Source organism: Petaurus breviceps, unplaced genomic scaffold (assembly GCF_028583685.1).
Source record: "Petaurus breviceps papuanus isolate PSGF00001 unplaced genomic scaffold, PetGlider_PUasm1.0 90760, whole genome shotgun sequence".
In the NCBI taxonomy this organism is placed as follows: domain Eukaryota; kingdom Metazoa; phylum Chordata; class Mammalia; order Diprotodontia; family Petauridae; genus Petaurus; species Petaurus breviceps.
In genome coordinates, this window is record NW_027187338.1 from 2663369 (window position 1) to 2688319 (window position 24951).

The window sequence follows — 24951 nt, forward strand, 5'->3', positions numbered from 1 at the left end:
GACAGTCTTTGTGAGCACCAGCAAACAAAAAGCCTCAGTAGCACATGGGAAGATTCCAAGTTCCTAAAAGCCACCTCTGGGCCCCCCAGCTGCCCCAGCCTTTCAGCTGACTTGATCAGGAAAGTATGAAAGAGAGTTTGTTCTCAAGATGCTGCTCCGGTAGGGAGAATTACAAACTAGGGGGAGGGGGAGTGGAGGGAGTTGCTGCAATGGGGTGAATGCAATAGGCTTCTGGGAGAGGATAAACTAACATTCACTGCACATGCCTGCTCCCACCCAGTTCTACTAGACAGACCATGGTGTGCTCTGTCCTTCACTCTGAGGAGCATGGGCAAAGACAATTAGGAAAGTTAACGTCTCTGAGAAGCCTAAAGTGGTTACTTTCTCCAGAAAAACAAACTCCCAGTGTACCATTTTTAGACTGTCACGGGCAACCTTGGGATGAGGGGTCAATAAAGAAATCTTTCCCTCATCAGCTCAATGACCAAATGTCCTCAACCTCCATCTCCGCCTCGGCCCTTTCCTTTGCCTCAAACCTCCATGTTGCTTTCTGCTGCCCCTTGAATGCAGACTTGTCTACACTCCCCCCAGAAGGAGTTTACTTCATCTACGCTCCATACTGAAGGAAAATGATTTAAGAATTCATGTACCCCTGACAGCTGGCATGGATGGAGCACTTGATAGAGTTTTACCTCGTCTGACTGACAGTATGTTTTTTAAGAGGTCAAATCTTAGGGCCACAGTAGATATGAAGCTTAAAAAGCGCCATACGTGGTTGGCTGCACCAATAGGATGTGAAGTGTAGAAGGAGCTGCAGTGAGGAAAAGCAATGAAGCTGAAGAGTTTACTTTGGGGAGGACGTGAACCATGCTAGCAAAGATAACAAGACTGCCACCCCCCAAACCCTCCCTTCAGTAGCCACTCCACATCTGGCTAGCGGGTATTTATTACGCCTTCTGGCAAGGACAGGAAAAAAATGCGACTGAGGAACAGGAAAAACATTGGCCAACACAAGCAGACAAACATTCCTTTCTCAAGATCGCATGGGAGCCACTCACCTCCTCCAGACATTTCTTCAGGAGCTCTACGGCCTCCTCACGCGTGATACCTGAACGAGAAAGCACAGACACACTGCTCCACACACGCACACACAGGCTGCTTTAATTAAAGCCTAACTCTCCCACCCCAAACATTTTATTAAATTTAAACAGCTTTTTCAGCTCAGTGCACACACGACCAAAAGAAAAGAACTGGAGAAAAACTCTCCTTCCAACTTGGAGCAAACACATTCCATATGTACTCCAGGGTGCCCTGGACCTGAGGGTTCCCACTGCCACAAGCCATTGCGAATCGATTTGTTACAGAGAATGGGAAGCATGACGGAATTTTGCCTCCCATGGCCAGGGATCTGCCTTTGGAGAAGTCCAGCCGTCTCTCTCCCCTTGACTTTATTACGGATTTAAATCAGCTCCATCTGCCTAGGGCCGGCTGCAAGTCAAGGGGAAAAGCAGGGCCTGGGTTTCAGTGCTACTTTCCCTGCTGGGTATTAACTATAACAATGGGGAAGGCACGTGTGGGCTATCTCTGTGATTCTCAAACATCAGAACGAAAAGGGGCTCTTGATGGGGATGGCAAACTGGGATGACATGTTGTGCAATTAGAGTTTGGTGGGGCTTGGGCTTTTTCCTCCTGGTTTTTGGTGGGCAGGCTGGAAGAATCACTGACAAGTCACAAAAGAATTACCAAAAGGCAAGGGCTACTAACGTCTTAGACGGAGACTATGATATTGATATGGATGAGCTTATAGGAAATGGAAACAGTAACAAATAGAAACGCTTCATTTATTGTGCTGGATAGAAAGGGAAAGAGGGAAATTTAGAGGAAAAGTTATTTGTCCTCATGGCCAAAGTCTTCACATGCTGAAGCTATCAGAACCACCTGTTCCTTGCAATGGTTAATGCAGGTGCTAGGATGGACAGCCTTGGGCTGGAAGGAAGGAATTATAAGGCCAGAGTCAAACACAACTCAGGATCCCTATGTCTATAATTTTTGTTGCCAATTGTTGTGGATCTAGACAAAACAGCACTTTATTGATGTTAGTATCTCCCCCCTCCCTAGCGCAAGGTTTTATATATAGTAGTTTAATAAATGTTTGTCAAAATGAACTGGAAAACTAGTCTTGATCTCCAAGGAGAGACTGTTACTGGTCAACACTGATCTAGAGAATAGAGTGGATATAGAAATAATGGGCCTAAAATGGATTAGAAAACCAGAGCTGCAGCTGTCCTTACTGGGACATTGATGGCTCTCTGTCTTACCTCCTCTGCCTCACCCACTCTTCCCAGGTCACTGAATTCTTTTTTGTTTTTTTTTTTTTTGGAGGGCAATTGGGGTTAAGTGACTTGCCCAAGGTCACACATCTAGTAAGTATTAAGTGTCTAAGGCCGGATTTGAACTCAGGTCCTCCTGACTCCAGGGCCTGTGCTCTGTTCACTGTGCCACCTAGCCGCCCCTCTCAGGTCACTGAATTCTTAAAGCAACTGATAGACTACCTGTTCGACTCCATGGGAGCTGTAGAGCAGGCACCAATGATGCACAGAGGGACAAAATGAGAAACAAATTCCAAGTGCTGAAGGCCAGTAATGCTAAGTAAGGCTTGTTAAACACAGGTTTGCCGAAACAAAAAGGTTGCATTTGGTAAAAAGCTCTGCATATCAGCAACATTTCTCAGGAGGAAAAAAGGACTGGTTTGCTGGCAAGATAAAGAGGTTCCTTTAGATTTCTGAAGAACACCAAGACCCACATGACATGATTAACTGCACTTATCTGGAAGGAAAACACATCGAGACTGATACTTCACAGACTCTCTGGGCTGGTCACCTTGTCCTGCCTGTCTCTGAGTAACAGTGCCCAAGTCATCATGCAGACTTTGTCCAAAGACCTCCTGTGATGGCAAGCCCATTATCTTTCCAAGCAGCCCATTTACTTTGGGACAGCTCTGATGAAGCTCTTCTTTATTTTAAGGCTAAGTCTGCTTTTTTGGTAACTTCTACCCAGCAGAACAAGACGAATCCTTGGTCCCCGAGCTAGCCTTCCAATACCAGACGGCTTCCAGTCAGATGCCATCAGTCCAGCCCTGGTGATCCATCTTTGTTGCCAGTGGACCAGCCAGATGTGGCTCTGCAGTTTCCTCCAGCAAACACTGTCACTTACTTGGCTTGTAGTAACGATCCAGGATGCTGAGGGTCAAGAAGGCGCCATAGCCATGGGCTGCGAATGGAGCTCTGGCCAGGGCTGCCAGGTAGTCCATGTAGTACAGGGCGGGTCCTTCATGCTCATCGTAGCCGGCCAGCAGGAGGTTGACGTGGTATGGGGTCTGTGGGAGAAAACACCACACGGCTTTGGTTTAAAGCACCAATGCTAACTAGCCTTACGAAGTCAATGGTGTTTCTCCAAACCCTCCCAAGAAGATGTTCCTTAGCAGCTGAACAAACCATCCTTCAAAGGCTATTGCAACAGAGAACCCAGGATGAGGAAGTTGGGGGTAGGGAGAGGCAGTGCCGCTTTCTTCTAATACAAGTGCATTTTTGGCATACTGCTGCTGCCCCGAGGCCCATCTCCAGAGAAGACTACAGAACAAGAGGCCACGGTCAGCTTCCAAAATGAAGCCTGGACTCCACTAGGAGCCCTGCATGTCTCAACACTACGGTGGGTGGCAATCACAAATGTGGGAGTGTACTGGGCCAAACCATGACTTTCGTTATTAATGCTTAAGACCCCAACAGTTGGACCAAAATATTACAGTGGCCTGCCTATTCATATTAATGTGAAAGAAATTATGTTCACCAGAGGCATTAACAATCAATGCTCACCTTGTTCTATGGGGGAAAAGGGAAGAAAAGAGGTATGGAGGAAGTTCTTAAGTGTAAACAAATACGAGAAAATCCGAAGAGCTACATCCTTAAATGAAATGCTATAATTTTTCTTTAAGAAACCAAGGTTTTAAAAATAACTTCTAATGCTGCTTGGATTTCATCCATATTCTCTCCTGTTCTTGATATCCTGTCGTCTCAAGTGCAACTCCATCAGAGGAAAATATGGAGAAACTTACCCTACTCTTCACATTCAAAAAAGACCACCCATTTCTATCATAAGAGCCTGGACATTTATTACATGAAGTTCATAGATTGGCTAATGCTTTAAAGCCCTCACTAGAGAGGTCCCATTTTACATGGTTCCATTTTTTTCTGCACAACATGTATTCATCTTGCATTTGCCACAATGGGGAACTGTGCATGTATATGGTTATGTGTGTATTCTAAAACATATGTGATTATATGCACATTACTCTCAAAGACCTTAGCACACTATCATAGAACACAAACTGATACAAGTTCATAGAATTGGATTATATGCCTATAAAAAGTGGCATTTTACATTTTTTTGAGTACTAAATTATTAATACAGATATCTGGCAGTCAGAGAAAACCACAGTAGAAGAGCAAACAAAAATATTATGCATTCATCAGAAAACTAAAGTAGATAAGGCATCCAACCTAAGCAGGAGGGTCCCCTAAATACCTGCCATAGACTAGAGAGCAGCCCTAAATAAACCACAGGGGTTGAATAAATTGACAGAGCCTTGAAGACAAACTGAGAAGTTATTGAAATTTCCACTGCTGGCCTATCACATTTTCAGAGAATGTATCAAGAGACAGCAAGAGTCCAGAGATTCTTAGGTTTTCAATCTGGTTCAATGATAAACTTGCTAGCAAATCTGAGTTAGGATGGGAAATTCCTTTAATTTCTACGTGCCAATTTCCTCATCTGTAAAACGGGATTAATGACCCTTTCTTTTTTTTGACCTCTTTGTAAGCAAACATGCTTTCCAATTCAAAGAATATTCTTTTTTTTTTTTTTTTTTTAAAGCAATCGGGGTTAAGTAACTTGCTCAAGGTTACACGGCCAGTTATTTCTGGATGTGGTGCTGAGTGTCTGAGCTCGGGATTTGATCTCCAGGTCATCCCAAAACTGGAGCCGGTGCTTTTACTCGCTGAGCCACCTGGCCACCCCTAAGCAACTGGGGTTAAGTAACTTGCTCAAGGTTACATGGTCAGTTATTTTTGGGTGTGGTGCTAAGTATCTGAGCCCAGTCTCGAACCCAGGTCATCCCAACTCTGGGGCCGTTACTCACTGTGCTACCTGGCCACCCCTTCAAAGAATATTCTTGACTATAATTGGTAGCTTAGTGTTCCCACATGAACAAAATTCTTAATTAACCTTGATGGATAAAGAGAGAGAACTGAATAACTTCTCTGTTTTGCACCTAACACAGTCCCACAAAATAGGTATACATAAGATAGCTTGCTGCTCTTACAGTTAAAATTAGAATAATAGGGGCAGTTAGGTGGCGCAGTGAATAGAGCACCGGCCCTACAGTCAGGAGGACCTGAGTTCAAATACGGCCTCAGACGCTTGACACACTTATTAGCTGTGTGACCTTGGGCAAGTCACTTAACCCCAACTGCCCTCCAAAAAAGCAAAAAAAAAATTAGAATTAATACTTTTACTATTTTCTTGTCTCTAATGAGGCTTCTTATGGTGACAAATATCAGGCAAAACTGTTTGGTCCCCTTATTTGTGTGCATTTTAAGACTTAAAAAGTTGTATGTATTCTGTTGACTGGCCCAATCCCAAAGACTAGAACACTACTGGGCAGCAGTCTACATTATGGGTACAGAGCTGCAAAGATGTATTAAGACCAAACCTGGAAAACACAAAGCACTAAGTCTACTAAAGCTATGCATTTGATGAGGATCTTTCCTGTTTTACCCTTTTCTATTAGATCAAAGTGTATTTACAACAAATAATGGAGATTAAAAAAGGCCACTATCAGAAGATCTTGGATGGAACCCTATGTCAAAAGAATTCCAGATGTAAGTTGTTACACAGATGCATCGCTTAATTGGTCTATATAATATAATTTATTTATGCTTAAGCATCTGACATGCACTCACTAAAGTTGGTATTCAGAAGCCACCACACGTGGTACAGAAGATAACTCACAAATTATTGTGTGACTCTGAATTACCAGCTTTTGTATGTGTGAGATGCTTAAGCATAAATAAATGGTGTTATCTAGACTAATTAAATCGATACATCTGTGAAACAACTTGCAGTTTCTGACATTCTTCTGACAGTGCTTCATGGAAGCGCTCTAGCTCACAGTCTTTTTAAAATTTCAAATAAAGTCTTGTGTGCCATCACGTTCTCACTCCTCTAGAAAGGTGGCATTTTAAATACTGAAGACAGAGCTATGCCTCCCTACCTATATGTCTTCACTTTCTTGACTCAGTATCTCTCTAAAATAAGGTCATTCCCAATTCATTTTCTGAAACAGACCCCACATTTGACTTTTGTTTATCTGTTTTGGAAAACATTCCACATATGAAAGCAGGTACAAGTAATCTCATAAGTATTAATGATGTTGGGTTAGGATCAAACCTGAATGTGTCACACATTTCAGCAATAAGCAGTTAATGTTTAATAGTGCAAGAAGTTAACAAGCATTTTATTAATGAAGATAGAGAGTGACTGACTGAACCAATTAAATCACATCAACAATTGAGAAACTGTCAATTTTGATTTAACTCATGAGTATTATGAGAGGTAGGGCCACATAAATAATGGAAAAGCAACCCTAGAGTTAGGAAGACCTGGGTTCAAGCCTCGGCCCACAACAGCTGTGTGACCACAAGCAAGTTCCCTGACTGCTCAGTGACCCACAGAGCAAGCTCACTGACCTACGTGGCATGCCCAAAGGAGAAGAGGCAGATCAGCAGAGGTGGAGAGAGGGAGTTTCTACTCTGAGTTCCCAGGACAGGTGAATATTAAATTAAAAGCCCAGACCCTCACCAATATTACAGTTATTGTTTCTTTCTTTAGCCTCAGGTGAGAACCTCTCATATGAGCTCTTAGAGAATTATTGCAGTGAGCAGATACTTCCTGTTTTGGCTAGGTCCAGACATTCAAAACCTAAAGAACTGGCCCAAAAGGTATTTAAATCTCTCAGGGCTAATTTGTCCCATGTCTTAAAGTAATCATGCTCACTATCAGAAACATTTCTACAGAAAACTCATGGAAATAAGGCTCATAGCAAATCACTCCTGTTCCTGACACTAATATGGATTAGGTACCCATAAACATAGGGGCATCAGCTCAGGCTGTATGCAGTGGGAGATTCCCTGGAAGGCAGAAACACAATATGTAATATCCTAAATATTCACCTCCATTTCTAGTTAGTCAATAACTATTTGCATATGCCTACACATTTAGCCCTGCTCTCCCCTCCCCACAACAGGGAAGTTAAAAGTCCACTATCATTCTAAGTGTGTGTGCATGTATGTGTGTGCGCAAACACACACACACACACACACACACACACACACACACACACACCGTTTTATGCCAACAGCTGTTTTTATTCTGTGCTGCCATTTTAACTTTATTTCATTATGTGAGAATTTTCCCAATTAACTTATAAAAGTAGGCAGTCATCACTGGATGCACAATCCCACTTCACAAAGGAAGGAGACACACATTTATTAAGTGCCTACAATGTGCCAGGCTCTGTTCTAACCATGTTGCAAATGTTAACTCATTTATACCTCACAATGACTCTGAGAGGTAGGTGCTATTATCATCATCATCCCTGTTTTACAGATGAGGAAACCAAGGCAAACAGTGGCTAAGTCACCTGCAAGAGTCACACAGCTGGTAAATGTCTGAGGCAAGATTAGAGCACAGGTCTTCCTGATGCCAGGACCAGTGCTCTGTGCCCTCTGGCGCCCCCTAGCTGTGTGGTCTGTATACACAACTTTGTACTGGATTATACAGTACCTTTTCTCTAATGGTTCCATGTCTCCTGCTCTTGCCTCCCCACTTAAACAAGGTTTTCTGGATCCAGGCAGTATTCTTGACTTGTTCTGAATAATTACCAACATCTGGGCCAGAGCTTGACACAGGGGAGTGAAATTACCAGAAGCATTTCATGTGAGCATTCTAGTTCATGCCATGCCTGTCAATGACATCAAGTTATGGGCTTGCTGTATAAACATTAATATAGTATGCTGTAAAGTCAAGTCCATTTGAGCACCCAAATGAAGGAAGAGGGATTGTTCTGGTGATCCAAATAAGTTAGTTTCTGAATCCGAAATAATAATGGAGTCAGAAGATCTGAGTTTGAATCCTGGTTCTGCCACTTACTCAGTCACTCACTTTCTCTAAGTCTGAGGTCCCTCAGACATAAAAACAGGGACAAAAGTACTACTCGCATCTCAAGATGGTTGAGAAAATCAAATGAGATGAGCAATTTAGGCACTCAAGACTGATATGTAAATATAATGTATTATTACTAAAAATTTCCTAAAATATTCCCCATAGTTTGTAAGGGAAAAAATGCTAGAAAAGTATACTAGCAAATTAAAGATTGCCTTCTTTCCTACTTTAACAATGTAATGTTTATTTTAAGTGTACCACTTTTCTGATGTAATAGTAGTAGATTTAGGATCCTTTTTTTTGTATTGTATATCTGAATGAATAAGTAGACATCACAGGGGAGTCACTGAAATTATAAAAGTTCCCTCAAGCTTGAAATGTAAAGGCAGGGGGAGGCCAGGTAGCACAGCGAGTAAGAGCACCGGCTCCAGTGTTGAGAAGACCTGGAGATCGAATCCCGGGCTCAGACACTTAGCACCCACCCAGAAACACCTGGCCGTGTAACCTTGAGCAAGTTACTTAACCCCAATTGCTTAGGGGCGGCCAGGTGGCTCAGTGAGTAAGACACCGGCTCCAGTGTCGGGATGACCTGGATCAAATCCGGGCTCAGATACTCAGCACCACACCCAGAAATAACTGGCCGTGTAACCTTGAGCAAGTTACTTAACCCCTATAAAAAAAAAAGAAAAGAAATGTAAAGGCAAGGGAATGGCCATTAAACAAGTGAGCCCTTGAAAAACAGCCTGTCCCCATCCTGCCACTCATTTGATATGGGACTACAAGCAAGTTCCTCCCCCTTTCTGAGACTCACTTTTCTCCTCTGTAAAATGATTTGAGTCTCCCTAAGATCCCTTCTAACTAGACCTCTATAAGTATGATTCTTTACCCATTTCTTATTGCTCCTTGGGCATCCTAGTCTTCTCCTATGCTTAGGTTATACTTTTTACATCTAAAGGGAAGGCAAGCAAATTCTGTTACAGACAGTATTTGCTACCCCTCAACTCTTGATGCATACCCAACTTCTTATATTTCTTTCCTCTGATTTAAAAGAAACACAGTGTAGCGATTTAGAAGAGCGTGAAATTCCATAAATTTTACAGCTAAAGAGAACAGTTGTGATAAATACACTGAAACAACAAAATCAGTGACAGGAGTCTGGGCGGTGACAAGCAGCGGTGTGACATCTGGCGGAAGCCAAAGTCACAGCAAGGGGGAGAGAGGTGGGCGTGAGGAAGCATCCTGCAGAGCGTGGACACGGAAAAGGAGAGGAATTGACAGGCTTCCTTTGGACTCAGGCCAGCCTTTGCCACCTCTAATTGAATAGGACACCACTCTGAACAGAGGTGCCTCAGAAATTCTGCTATTTCTTTACTACAAAATAATGGGCAGCACCCTGGTATGCTAAGCAATACATGAGCTGTGTGCTTCCACTCCCAGGGCATTAGCAGTTTGGGAGGGGGAGAATAAAGAGCTGGTGGGACAAAGAAATCTGTACAACGATGACATCAGTACTATGAGTAAGCCTTGATAAACTACAAGTGTGCTTCAAACTTAGAAAAAATCTGCCACTCTTTCTAGGCCAATCAATTCATTGAGCTATCAAATATCATTTCTGATATTGGACTTTTAGCAACAGAACTATGGAAATATTTCACATCTGAATGATTTATATATACTTGTTCACATAGGTAAGATACACAGTGACCCTAGCAAATCAGTCTTACTCACAATTTCCCACCCAAACGTACACTTACTTCTTTGATCAAGTTCATGCAGGCCTGGGGAGACCTGAGCTGTATCAACTCTACTCCTTACCCCAACATGACCAATGTAGAAGCTTCTGATGTACTCCTGCATCTTGGAAAGTAAAGTCCTTTTCCTGAATGAAACGTAAATGATGACAAAGGCTAAAACTAGCTTTTGAGGTTAAGTCCATTCAGGTATTCTGCTCATTAAACAGGACAAAAGAAAAGATGAAACATTTTTAATTTTTAGTAAAGCTGACTCAGAAAATTAAAATCCCAACAGAGTCTATGCTGGTCAGTCCAAATCTGCAGTTCTGTATTCAATTCCAGTAACCACATTTTAAGAAGAATATCAACTAGGTGAGTGAACAGATTGATAAAGGGTAAGGAAACCATGTAATAACAGAGTAGTTGAATGTTGAGGTTTAACTTGTGTAAGCCTTCAACCTCACTTCCTGGCTAGAAATTCTTTCCTCCTCTCTCCCTTCATACAAATACTTAGGCACCCTGTTCATATATTTCATATGTACTTATATCTATTTTATATGACAGTTATATGTGTACATGTCTTATCTCCTCTACTAAATTGTAAGTTCCTCTAGGGCAGGGACTATGCTGTATTCATCTTCCTATTTCCCCCACCATCTAGAACATGGTACTTTATTTAACAGACACAATAAATATATGCTGAATATAACCCCTTGATAGATATCTTCAAATATCTTAACAGTAGGAAAAATGGCAGTGTCGTAGAAAAAGCATTTATGAAAAGTTTAGAAGCACTAACTAGGACTTTAGCCATGACATCCAACCTTTTGCAGCATTTCTTTTCATCTTTAAAATGAAGGGGTTAGATGAGATGGTCTTTATAAAGTCCTAAGACTGTAAAGGGGATTCATACTTGTTCTGTGTATCAAAGGGGCAGGATGAGGTCTAAAGGACAGAAATGACAGAGAAACAGATTTTGTCATAATCTAAAACTTTACTAACACTAAGAGCTACTAAAAAAAAAGAGGAATGACTAGTTTTGTGAATGAGCTCCTCTGCAAGTTGGAGGACCATAACCTTCTAATATTCCATCCCTTCTGTGCCTCACTCCTCTTAAACCCATTCACTATCTTCAGCAGGACTTTTGGTCGGTTTGTCTGCCTGTCTCTAAGTATTCTCCCAAGCCCCATCACCTTCATTTTAGCTTCTGTTTCCTCTCTGCTAATCTTGACCCTTCAGTTTAATGACATACACCATCCTCTTGCTCCATCACCCTATTACCATTCATGTCTTACCAACTGTAGAGTCCTCTCACCATCTACCTCCTTTGCTCCTACTCATGTGCATCTAAAAGGTAGTGGAGGAAGTCATGCAACAGTACCGAGTCCACTACAGAACTGGGCCCACTCTACACCATGGCAATCCTTTTAGCCCTCTCTAATCCATCTCTTCATGCCTCTTACCATACTCCTCTCCTAAACCCTCTCAACAGAAAAACTTTATTCATATGTTCCTGAGAAAATAGAGTCCATTCACCATGAGTTGCCTCTTATCCCCTATTCTATATCTTAAAACCCTCTGAAACCCCCCCCCCATTCTTCTTTATTCATGCCTATAAAGGTGACCATCTTTCTTCTTATCAAGGCCAATACTTCTTATAACCTTGATTTTCCCCTTCTAATTTTCAGTCTCCTCCTATCTACTGGCTCCCTTTCCAATGCCTACAGAAACACCAAATTCAGCCAATTCTCAAAAGCCTTCACTTGTTCTGGTCTTTTCTCAATCAAAAAACATTTATATTATATTCAAAGTATTGAATCGGTCAAACATTGCACTCAGTGCTACAAAACACAAAAGTGAAAGTCTCTCTTCAAAGGGCTTATACTCCAACAAGAGAGGCAATGTGTACCTATGAGTGTATACATGATACATACATAGTTATAGAGGGCATATACTAGCAGCTAGAGAGATTATGAAAGGCTTCATGTAGAAGATAATGCTTGACTTGTGTCCTGAAGGAAACCAGGGATTCTGAGATGTAGAGGTGAGGAAGGAGTACATCTCATGTATAGGGGATAGCCAGTGCAAAGGCTGCAGATAGTTGGGAACACTGCAGGTCTCCAATAGCAAGGAGGCTTGTATGACTGCAGAGCACATGGATGGCAGCAAAGGGAAACGAAGACTGAAAGTAGGAAAGAGCTTTAAAAGCCAAAGACGTGAGCTTATATTTGATTCTAGAGGCAACAGGGACACGTTGGAGCTAACTGAGTAGCTCAATATACCTACTCACTAATATGATTAGAACCGTATCTGAGGGGAATCACTGTGGCTGCCTCATGGAGGGTGACTCGGAGCTAGGAGACCAAGTTTGAGGCAGGCTACTGCAACAGTCTGGGCCTGAACTAAGATGATGATGATCTGAGCGTTAAGGATGTAGGCAAGAGATGCAGACATGGGATATCATTTGGCAACGAGTAAACGTGTGGGCTGAGTACCTTGAGGCCATCACCTCTTTCAAAGTTATTTTTCTTTTTCTTTTTTTTTTTTAAGCAATTGGGGTTAAGCAACTTGCTCAAGGTTACATGGGCAGGTGTTTCTGGGTGTGGTGCTAAGTATCTGAGCCCGGATTTGATCCCAGGTCATCCTGACTCTGGGGCCGGTGTTATTACTCACTGTGCTACTTGGCCGCCCCTCAAAGTTATTTTTCTTTACAATGTTCTTGCCTGTTGTACAAATTGCTCATCTGGTTCTGCTCGTCTCACTCTATCAGTTCATATAGGTCTTCGCAAGTTTCTGAAACCATCTATTCCATCGTTTCTTATAGGGCAATAATATTTCATTACATTCATATGCCACAATGTACCTAGGCTGGCCCCAGTCGACAGAACCCCATCTTCAACAGTAGTTGGTTTTTCTCCCCTTCTATTCCCCCCCTAAAAGTCCAGAAGTCCATTTGTCTTACATTATTACTTTTCTGGTATTATCTTCTCTTAACCAACTTTACTCCCTATACCTACTTGTTTATCTGTTGAGTTTTATTTCTGCAACACACTATTATGTGTATTCAACTCCCCTTTGTCTGTTTCAGATAAAAGTGAGATTTATTTGATATTTATTGCCCTTGTTTTTTCTATTTTTATACTTTTTCTCATGCAGCTCAATTAAGAGAAATAGCACATTGTACCCCTTTCTTGCTTTTACCTCACCTTTTCTCTCCCCTCTTAAAACCCTCAAAATAGAACCAGTCCACACCCAAATCTTTTGTTTCTTATTTAAGTACTTCAATAACCTCTAAAGATATTAAGGTTCTTAAAGAGAACTTGCTTCTTCTCCTTCATTAGAATGTTAGCAGTGTATCATAACAGATCCTTTTAATTACTCAAATAAATTCATCTTTCTAGAGTTCTTTGGATTCTTATGTTTGTATTTCAAAGGTCCTACTTTGCTGGTCTTTTCAACAGAACTGCTTGAAAATTCTTTATTCCATTAAAGATTCATTTTTCCCCCTACAGAATTATTCTCGGCTATGCAAGTTGTTATTCTTGGTTGTAAGCCTTTATTCTTTTGTCTTTCAAGAATACTGTATTCCATAATCCTCTATCATCTATAGCAGAAGCTACCAGATCTTGTGTGATTCTGACTGTGGTTCCTAGGTATTTGAACTGCTTCTTTTTAAATCCTTGAACTACTTTCTCTTTGATTTAGTAGGATTCTAGATTTTGGCAATGACATCCCTGAGAATTGTCTTTTGTCCTCAATACATTCCCATTCCCTCCCTCCTCCCCCCCCCCCCCAGCAATTGGTGAATTCTTTCTATCTTCATTTTGCTTGTGGGACTATGAATATGTTCTAACAGATATGGACAGTTTTCGTTTCATTTCCAGATCTAGGCCTTAAAAAAAATTTTTAATGGAGTCTAATGAGTCTTAAATTACTTCTACTTATTTTCCAGATTAAGTATTAGATAGCTTTTATTTTCTTCAATTTCCTATCTTTTGACTTTATTCTAATATTTTTAGCTATTACATGGAATCTCTGTTGATCTTTTCTAGTTTTTAGAGAGTCCATTACTTATGTAAGTTTTATCACTTTCTCTTCTAAGCTATTCTTCCAATTCTTTCCTCTAGAGCTTTTATTTCATTAAAACAATAATAAAAAACTTATTACTTCATTGCTTGTGGTCCATGTGGCAAATCCATTTTTGTTTCCTTTGAGTCTCAGCTTACAGTGGTTATGGAGTTACTTGCTCCTTCTTTGGGGAATCTTAAGAGGTAGAACAATTTTTTTTTTACTGGTTAGTGTTTGAATAATTCACCTCTCCAGCTTTAGGTTTTGAACTTGGATTTAGTGCCATGGCTAGGCATTGCCTCCTGCTGAATTTTTAGATGGGATAGTTGGCCTTGCTTGGTCTTGCCTTGGTTTCCCCGGACTCTGTGCTGACCTATGCCTCTCTTCTTTCAATGCTCTGCTCAAATACCATTCCCATTATGCCTTTTATTGATCTCCTAGCTCCTACTGTCTCTCCCTATTACTTACTTCTACTCTGAGCTCCTAATATTATCTCTGCCATACCTCTACCCCCTCTATTTCACTGTATTTACTTTATGAATACTTGGATGGTGTACATATTGTTTCCCTGGATAGCGCAAGCACCTTTGGGGCAGGGGCTTTTAATTTCTGTCTCCATACTTCATGCAGCTAGCATAGTACCTAGAACACAGTGGGCACTTAATAAATGCTCATTGACTGATCTATTGTTCAGCTGTTTCAGTGGTGTCTGATTCTCTGTGCCCCCACTGACTGGTAACTGACTATGAAAACCATGAATGCTTCATGAAGAGTTTCCTTTATTGGGTGGGATGTACTAGATAATTTCTAAGGTCTGTTCTCATTTTATAATACCAAATCAGGTATTTTGGATGTAGCAAACAAGAAAATAAAAGTCTTCCATACTTGCTTCCAACCTCATCCATACCTTCATTAGAAAAATAATTTCTATATTTCCTTTTGAAAGTCTCTGATTAAGCCATAGTCTTAGCTATGCTTTTATTTGCAGAGCAGAAACACACAAATCTGGTTCTACTCCTTATGTGCCCAATACTGTTTACCAGTATTCCAACATAAAGAAAATCTCCGCAGAGTTAAATAAGATCACCTATATTATCAGACAGCTCAGTTTATGTTGCTTTAGATCTCCCCTTCAATGAGCTTTTGGATTGGTGATACCTTCTTTCACTAATAAGCAAGATTCTGTTTAAGCGTAGGAAAAAACTAAGGGAAAAGGGTGGTATCTATCCCTTACTTTTCTAAAAATTCATTTCTCAAGTATTTGTAGCCATTTTCTTTTTAAAAGGAAACTCAGGAAATTATTTTCAGTCTCCTTTTCCAACAATACCAGCAATAGGCTTCAAAGTAGCAAAGTTCACAGAAAATCTCTATTAAGACTTAAACCATATTCCCATGGGACTGAGATCTATCCTTAAGATAATTAGAAAATGGCAATGCCTCAACAAGCTTCAAATCCACATTCTAATTGTGAATAGAAGGTGGCATTGTAATGTAGTAGAAGGAACACTGGGTCAGGAGCCAGGGAACCTGGACTTGAGTCCCAGTACTACCATGAATTAGCTGAATGATCTTGAATATATTTAATTTCTCTAGGTCCCAGTTTTCTCCTCTATAAAATGAATCTGAATGCACCATAACCTCTAAGCTACCTTTCAGGTCTAACAGTCCATATACTTTTTTTTTTGGAGGGCAATTGGGGTTAAGTAACTTGCCCAACCTGGCTAGTATTTTTGTGTGGGTGTTAAGTGTCTCAGGCCGGAACTGAACTCGGGTCCTCCCGACTCCAGGGCCAGCGCTTTTACTCACTGCGCCACCTAGCCGCCTCGAGTCTATGTACTTTTAACTTTAGAAAACAAATCTTTAGTTTACTGCTTAATTATAGATATTGATATCATAACAAAACGTTTTAAACAACAATATCACTTGGGTGATAACTACCAGCCCCACATATCCTGAACTTGACAACATAAATGTCTGCCAACAAAGAGAAGGGAAAACCTTACCAAGAGTACCTAGAAAGGATGCTCATGTGCATAAATTAAATGAATTTATGGAACATAAGTGTTTTCAGGGTCATGTTAAAAAGTTTTTAGAGATCTCAAATACAAAACAGATATAGTAGTATAAAATTTCTAAGCCAGTGAAGTTGTAATATAGGATAGATCAAATAAAAATAATACATATAAAGCATACTGCATAAGTGCTACATAGTTTTTATTACTTATTGTTACTATTATTTCTCAGTCTATAAACAGAAGCAAGGATTAATTTAGGGGCAGGAGAAAAAACTGCAGGCCTCAGTCTGCTGGTTGGTTTCCCTGCCTTGTCTCCTCCCACTCTAATCCACTTGAAACTCAAATTGTCAAATTGGTCTTCCTAAAAGACCCTTCTATCCCCATTCAATGAAGGCAGGCTCTCTAATCCTCTAGGAGCAAAGATTAAGTCCTGTTTGGCCAGGCCTTTAAGTTTCCTCAACTGTAAAATGGGGATAATAATAGCACCTACTTCACAGGATTGTTTTGAGGAGCAAATGAGATATTTGTAAAGGTGCTTCATAAATGATTGTTCCCTTTATTTTTCCAGTCTTCTCCATACTCTACGCTGCAGTGACACTGACCTCCTTACTGTTCCTTGTTGTCCCTTCTCAAAGCTGAATATTTTCACTAGCTGTCTCTCATGCTTGGAACACTCTCCCTCCTCACCTCTGCCCCCTGGCTTCCTTCAAGCTTCAGCTCAAATCTCACCTTCCTTGAGAAGGCTTTCCCTGTCCTCCTTAATCTTAGTGCCCTAGTGAGATCACCCTGAATTTATCCTGTATGTACCTTGTTGATACATGGTCGTTTTCATGTTGTTGTCTCCCCCATTAGATTGTGAGCTCCCTGAAAGCATGGGTTTTATATCCTCAGCACTTAGCGTGACTGGAACATAGTAAGAAATGAATAAACACTTGTTGAATCACAACCAATTTAGCTGGAGTCCTCCTGGAAGTTTTGCTAACACCTCACACTCAATATGATCATAACAAACTCATCCTGCTCCTTCTCAACCAGCTTCTCTTCCTAACGCATGCATTTCTGTTGATGGTATCACCATTCCCTTGCAGCTGGCAATACTTTTCTTAATTTTCACTTCTATGATATTGTTTACACCTATCCTTTTTACTTCTATCCCCACTGCCACACTCTAGTTCAGCTTTTGTCACCTGTTGCCCAGACAATTCTAAAATGTTTCTAGTGGTCTCTCTCCTACACTGGTGATCAAGCAAATCATCCTAATGCAGAGATCTTCTCCAATGATTACATCCTTGCTCAAGGGCCTTTGTGGTGGTCCAGTCTCTACTGAATAAAATACAAATTCCTGGCTTGTCACTGAAGCCCCTCTACAATCTGACTCTAACCGACATTTTCTATTTTATTTCGCATCAATGCATCCTATTGCTGTCAGACTGGAATTTGAAGCACCCAAATCTTGTCCTATGCTCTCTCTCCTTGGTATAATTACAGTTTTCATTTCGCCAGAACCTGCTCCCTTCATTTCCCTACTTAAAAATGTCTCATTTTAATGCCCAGCTCAAGAAGCACTTCTTACATAGAAGCCTTCCCTAACTCTTCTAGCTAGAAGTGAATCCTCCCCTCTTTGAATGTCTCATACTGTATGACCTATCCGATGCACTTCAGCATATTCTAACTTATAGGGTATTTTTTTTGTTTTTTTTTTTTCATATCTTGCCCTTTCTATTAGATCATAAGCTCCCTGAAAGAAAGGATTTTGCCTTACTTCATCTTTATATACCTAATGACAAGGCCAGGAAATTGTAGCAAGTAAGCACTTAACAGGAGTCTAGGTGAGACATCCAACAGAGCCTTACTAGGCATTTTGATATTACTGTCACTCTCCAAAAAGAAAAGGATGCCCACTGGCCTAGTCTAGTCAAAGCAAGTCCCAAGAGTATGTTGACATGTATAAAGGCTGTCTGCAACCAACTAGTGCTTCAGAGTCAAGTAATCACATGTACAAAAAAGGGAATTTAATGTTTAAATATAACACAACAAAACTCTTCCTATATATATTTAGTTTTAATAGTTTGCTAGAACTTTATCCCTCAATAACCAAAAATCAGGATTTAATTTCGTCTGAATGATAAAAATATCTGAAACAAGATGGGCTATAAACCCATGTGCTTGCTACCTGACATTTATTCCCCCAAATGATTTCTAAAAACTATGCAAAACGAAGATTTTCATGTCAAGTTAGCTGTATTTTCTGAGCACCTCAGAGAGCACTCAATATTACTTGTGTTCTATTCTACATTACCATACACATGGATTCTGTGAAGGCAGGCACAACTCCATTCACTTCTGTCAACATCTGAGTGTAAGCACTTACTAAATAGATAATAAATCAAATGGTGGAAGATCATTACAACTGCAAATTGGAAAGGGCAGGCAGTAAAAGCATGCAAGCTGTGAGGATGGAATGCAGTTCGGCTTTATGAAGTAAATACTAAGCCCCTACAGGACTGGTCATTTCCACAAGAGAAGGAATGAATGGCCACCTTTGCTGGTAGGCTTCTTGCTGGCATCCCTGGAGGCTGGTGATAGTTCTGCCCTACCACCAGGGCCATAAACGATAAGGAACAGAATGGATGCTAGCAGCAATATCCCTTTGCTTCTATAACATCTCAAATTTCTATAGCACTCAATGGCTACAAAGTGCTTTACATACATTTTCTCCCTTGATTCTCACAAGAGGCCCATGAGGTACATAGTTTAAGTATCATTACTTCCATTTTGCAGCAAGGGAAATGAGGTGTAGAAGTTAAACATTCTGTCCCTGGTCACAGACCTGGCAAGTAGGGGAGCTGGGACTCACTCCCAGGTTTTCTGATACTCTTTTCAGGGGTTTCAAGGAATTTATTGCCAGGTCTGTAGTGGCCTACATGACTCTGGGAAAGTCACTTAACTCTTGAAGATTAAATCATGATGCTCATCAGCATTCTATAATGGGAATTTTACTCCCTGGAAGGTTCTTACACCAATAAAATCACCGCAACAATAAGGTAGGCATTTTTCTTGAATTCATGGCTTCTCAATGCTTCAGATTCCTGCATCTTCTGCAGTATGTGAAATATTTCCAACCATAAGCAACTTTATTCACACCAAATCAAGAAGTCAAGGAAGATGTGAAAGTGTAGCAACGATTAAGTAAATCAAGATAAACCTTAAGCTTTCAGAAGAATGCGAAGATAATTAAAAGCATCAGAAGCAGTTAAAACTACTGCTAGTAGCAGCTCAGAAAATGAGACAATTAAAGATTTCTACAGCAAAAGTAGTCAAATTCAGTGAGTTTTTAGGGTTTTCTTCCCTCTTCCTTCCCTAAATTCATATCTAAAAATGGGTACAAAATTTAGGAGTCAGAAGGCCTGCAGCACTACCCAGAATATCTCACTTACTACCTGTGAGACACCAGGAAATTCTCTTTTCTTTTCTAGGTTTTCTCATTTTGTAAAATAAGGTTGAGCCTGATTATCACTAAAGGTCCGGGTTTCAGTTTCCTTTCTTATCTGTAAAGGAAGAGGATTGCTTTCTAAGGTTCCTAAATACTCTTAAATGCTATCATTCCTAAAAAGGGCACTAAAATCAAAGACCATATATATTTCAATTTCATGAAAAAAAATCTGATTATTGTGTTGTTACTTCAATTGTCCATGGTTTCAAAATTTCTGGAAATTTTATAACTCTGGCCATTACCACTCCTGAGTTTGCTTAACTTGCTTGTTAAAATTGGAACCACATGGTAATTAGAAGAGTTTCAAAATCTAATGACTTGAGATACAACAGGGCACAGCTGCCTTATTATACCAACTAGTTAACACAGTATTTGTTTTCGACATTAATTTCACTTGCTAATCAAAAATACTGCTTTAAACTCAGCAAATGAGTGTATCCAATGGCAAAAACAAATGAGATATCTGCAAAAGGGCCATTTTGGTTCTTTTTCCATTAAATATTAACTTATGGGGAAAATGTACCCATCCACACCCCTTATGAGCCAATTCTCAATTTTACAGCCAGACACCATGCTTCATGACAGAACTGTACACCAGAAGGAAGGGCTAGCGAGCAATGAATGTTAAGCAGGAACATACATAACAATGAATTCAGAATGTTACCTTAATGCTGACTCATCTACATGAGCCAAAAATCTAGCTGACATTACCATGGAAGGTGATTGAGACAGCAGGTGCACCTGCTGAACTATACCAACTTGTGCCAACTGAATGTAAAGCAATGTGTATACTGATAGGTCCACAGGCAGAAACGGACAACTTCTAGTTGGATAATAAATAACAAATAATCTACATAAAATTCACAGGCATCAATGCCATCCTATCCATCCCAGGAGACTTGGCTTAATATACTAAACACAATCCATTTTCACAGCTTAACTGGACATGAATACTCATATTCCCCCTGAAGGGAAAGTGACTCCCTGGCCATGGGGAAGTGTGTAAATATTGGAGGCATTTCAGTCTATAGATGCAAGATGTTTAGCTTAACATATAGCTAACAGTGTCAGTCAAAGACTGCTGGTTGTGCAGTAGGTTGTATGTGGTCAGTACTGAAAACAAAATCATGACCAGCCAAGGAAGACTTTTCTTCCCTGGACTTCCTTTTGGATTAGCTGCCATTCTCCTAATTTAAATGTATATCCTCAAGATGGAAGCATGCTACAACTTATAATTTATAACAAACGTTTGCAAAACAATCTAATTCTCTTATTAAATTATAAATTAGGTCAACACCTTCTGCTGCTTCTGACAGTCATCCTCAGACACATATTTAAAAAATACAAAACACCAAAATTAACACAGGTTTCAGCAGGAAACATAGCTAAAGCAGTCATCTTATGACTGACAAAGAAAAAGCTGTTCCTCTTTGAAGAAAAGGTCTTTAGTAGCAAGGTGATATAGGGCAACATAATTTCAACTTCCAATGGGATAATTCTACTCAATCAGGAACCAGGGTTCTCTGCTCTCAGTAGGCATTCAACTGGGTAGCACATACATGCTCTCTGAGTGAGAAAGCAACACCTTCTCACGTACAACCCCCTGGAGAGGGATGGGGAAAAGGAGGAGGGAGGACTTTACACCTGCAAGCTCTTAACTATCAGCAATAAGGGTTGGGAAAAACATCACATTAAAGAAAAAGGAGGAGGGTGGGAGACTCCTAGATAAGCCAGCAGCTTTCAGAGACAAGTAACTTCAGACATTTTATTAGTGTCAAATCAATAGTTTTTTGTATAGGACTACTCAAGTTACAAAGATAGGAAAACCAAAAGGTATTTAAAAGGGTCACTGTCCAAAATCTCATTTCCTCAGGAGAAAAAACACTGTATAAGTGCAAAATGCTGTCATATTAATTAAGCCATCTCCAACTCAATGCACATCTGTCCCCATACAGCTGGATAATAAAATCAGCCACTAAAAACATCAGTGGTGTCTCCAGTGGGGTTAACATAAACTACTCCCAATCCTAAGAGTTTTCCTATGGGAAAAGACCTGGGCCTGCACATATGTTCTGCAGAGGGCTTTTCAAGTTGACAAAATAAGCTTATATCTAACATGTATTTATAATACAAGTTCGTGCTTCTGTAATTCCACTTGGATGTTACTATTTATAATACTTCCTATTAAAAAAGCAATAGGAGGAATAGATAGCTTCACAAAGAAGTCATGCCAACCTAAGAAGCTAATACTAGACCAAGAGAAAAATGAGTGGGGAAGCTGCTGTTCAGGGTCAGGAGGTCAGAAGAACCACGATCACTCAGGGCTTTTGAGAAATCTCATCTGGTTTTTTGCTCTTTCTGCCACTGAAAGTGAGCTAACTCTGACAGTCAAGATGCCCTGGCTGGGTGGCAGTAGAAGTGGTGTCAAAGGCTGCCATTTGCTCCCAGGCACTGCCATCTGCAACAGCACAGAGTTCTGTCTCCGGTAAATAAACACATCTGCCTTTGCCAGTGTCCTCCCTACTGTGCTGCCCATCTGGAGCAGGTGAGCTGGAAGGCAAGCCTGGGCACGGGGGATACGGGGGTGAGCACAGAGGATCAGGCCTCGAGGGAGATGGCACGTAGAGGAAGAAGGCAGTACTGCGTCATGTCACATCCTGCTAACCATGTTTGCCAAAAAGCAGGTTCAATCACTCTCGTTAGTGATGCTTTTAATCACATGTAACAAAAGGCTGCTGGTGGTGAGGGGACAGTACATGTAAAGTCAAGGTTTCTTTCACCTGTGCCATCTGTTCACAAGGTCACAAGACTTCACTGATACCAACAAATAATCTCTTGGGCAACCAACAGATGAATCTTTTATGCGAGTCACAGAAGGCATGAGGATGGCACAACTGCTTTGGTGGCCAATATGTAGACTTAATCTTACAGCAGCCAGGGCAATAGTCATGTGGTTCTTTTAGGACTAGAGATCACATGTCATATAACACTGACCAGGGCAAATCTAATCCCGAAACAGACACAATCTATGGACATTTCTTGAAATATCTAATACCCACAGGTCTCATAACTATTCTCTCAACTTTCAAGGAATCACAGGGCTGACTGCTGGCTTGGCATAAGATTTGTAAAAGAGGATGAGATTTTCCTAGTTTTTCCTCATTGCCATCATTTACACTTAACCCATTACAGGCAGCATGGCCCTACCACAAACTGGAATACCTATGGCAATCAAGAGGCTTCTAAAAAGGTACTGGGGCATGCTTGGTATCACCATTTGTAATAGGACGTTATATTACTCATTTCAAATCAACAATGAAAATTTACTATCATCTTAAAAAGCAAAGGAAAATTGAAACAAATTTCTGAACGTTTTCTTACCTTCTGTATATTGTCAAGTATGCCTATAAGAATCATTGACTTTCTTCTAAAAAATCAATCTAGTCAAAGAGCTGAGCAGCAAGTGTTTGATTATGGAGCAACTGAGCATCAATAGTAGAATCAGGGAGAAGCAGAAGCAAAGCATCTCCAGAGGGGGGAGGACCTCACTCAGAGGTCATCTAACCCACCCATACCTGGCTAAGAATCATCTCTAAGAAACTGAGGACCAACTAACTTCTGTGTGAGGAAGCCACCACACTGGGCTTCCAGACCAGCCTGTTCCACCCACAGGTGGATACTTCTAACAGTTAGGGACTTTCTCTAGCCATACAGCCTAAACCTGCCTTTCTGCAGCTCCTTCACACAAACCTAGTCTCTCTCTACAGGACAGCCTTTCAAATACTTTAGCACACTGTCCCACGTAGTTCAACGTCTCCTTCTAGCCCAAGCCAAATCCAAGCCTAAAGGCTTTGAAAATAAGCCTTTGAAACTTTTTTTAATTTTCAATAAAAAATGTTTAAAAATAGACTCAAAATATCAAATCCCTCATGGCAGTAACAATATAATCAACCTAGCTATAATGACTGGTCATTACAAAATGCATTTCTTATCCTAGAGACTGGGTACCTGTAAAACTCCTGGCTGATAGTTGCCAAATGAAAATTTATCCCTCATAAACACCATTGGTTCTTCTCTCCCTCCCCCACTTCTTTACTAAAGCTCCAAGTCACAGTCTATAAAGGAGATTCTTTTGCTAAGTACATCAAACATTTTGGCAGCTAGAAGATTAAATGGATCCACTACATTTGCATGAGCATAGCCAGTCTTATCTCGATTTTAAAAGGAGCTTAATTCACTTATTAATACTGGGTATTTACAACAAAATGTTTATTGTGCCTAAAGGTGGAATTTGGAATTTGCCTGATAAGTCAGTGAGATATTTTACAAAGCAAGTCACATCTTACATTTTGCTAAATATCACAAGGAACTTCTGGATAGCTGGGATTTGGACTCATTTTCCAATTATGAATGTGAAAGAGGAAATGTTATTGGGCTTTCATTTAAGTCAAATATTTTCTTTGAATTTTCCTACTCTCCTATCTAATGTAACCCATGACTAAATTTTAGGTTCCATTAAGGTGTGGAACTCACCTGGTATTCAAACTAACACTTAGAGAAAGAAGCTCCATTTCTCAAGAGGATCCCAGAATGAAGTGTTATGAGGAACAAAAATAAATCACCCTGAAGAGCTGCAATATCATGTCCTTAGATGTGACTACAAAGCACCTGCCCAATTTGTTTTTATAACTGCAACAGGTCATTTAAGCAGCTGCATAACATGAGCTCACAAGGCAGATTAATACTGAAATTACTCCAAACCAAACCACACAATCCATTCTAGGCATAAAAAAATATACCATTACCAAGATTTCTGAGGTACAGGTGAAGATGCATGATGGCTTTTATAAGCTAAAAGATAAAAAGATCTGAAAAGGGCAAAAGATATGTATGACTGACTGAGAGAAAGCCATCCACACTCCCCCTCCCCCAAGTTATGGTTTCATACTTGTGGTTGAGGCCCTTGCAGACATCTCAGGTTTGTTTCAGACTTGCCATAGGACATTGGGCAAGTTCTAGTGCCATTCTGTTGTCTCCTTATCAGTTAAATAGAGTCAGGCACTAATGGTCTCAATGGGATGCTGCCTAGATTAAATTAAGAAAAATGCTTTTTTGGTGAAAACCATATGAATGGGAAACATTACAATCTCTTTTCTTAGCACTCCTCTGTGGTTTGTAAGTTTTCTTGACTTTATATACAGATGAAAAAACAAGCATTGGGTGGTGAGGACATATGGTAAAGATTCAGATATATGGCCCTTTAAGAGAGGGAAAATACATTATAACAATCACGTATATTTTCCTGGCAACATTCTATAACACACAATCTTCACGTGTCCAAAAGCTAACTGTATTTTCAAAAGTG

At 40.4% G+C, this 24951-nt stretch overlaps 1 protein-coding gene across 1 annotated transcript in view; it reads right to left on the bottom strand.

Moving 5' to 3' along the window:
• PSMB2 (proteasome 20S subunit beta 2) overlaps window positions 1-24951 on the bottom strand; it is a 35736-nt gene that overhangs the window by 1085 nt on the left and 9700 nt on the right. The window contains exons 4-5 of the mRNA XM_069067919.1: window positions 3214-3376; window positions 1059-1108 (exon numbers count right to left, since the gene is read on the bottom strand). Of these exons, the coding sequence (XP_068924020.1) occupies window positions 1059-1108; window positions 3214-3376 (213 nt within the window). The remainder of the gene's footprint in view (window positions 1-1058; window positions 1109-3213; window positions 3377-24951) is intronic.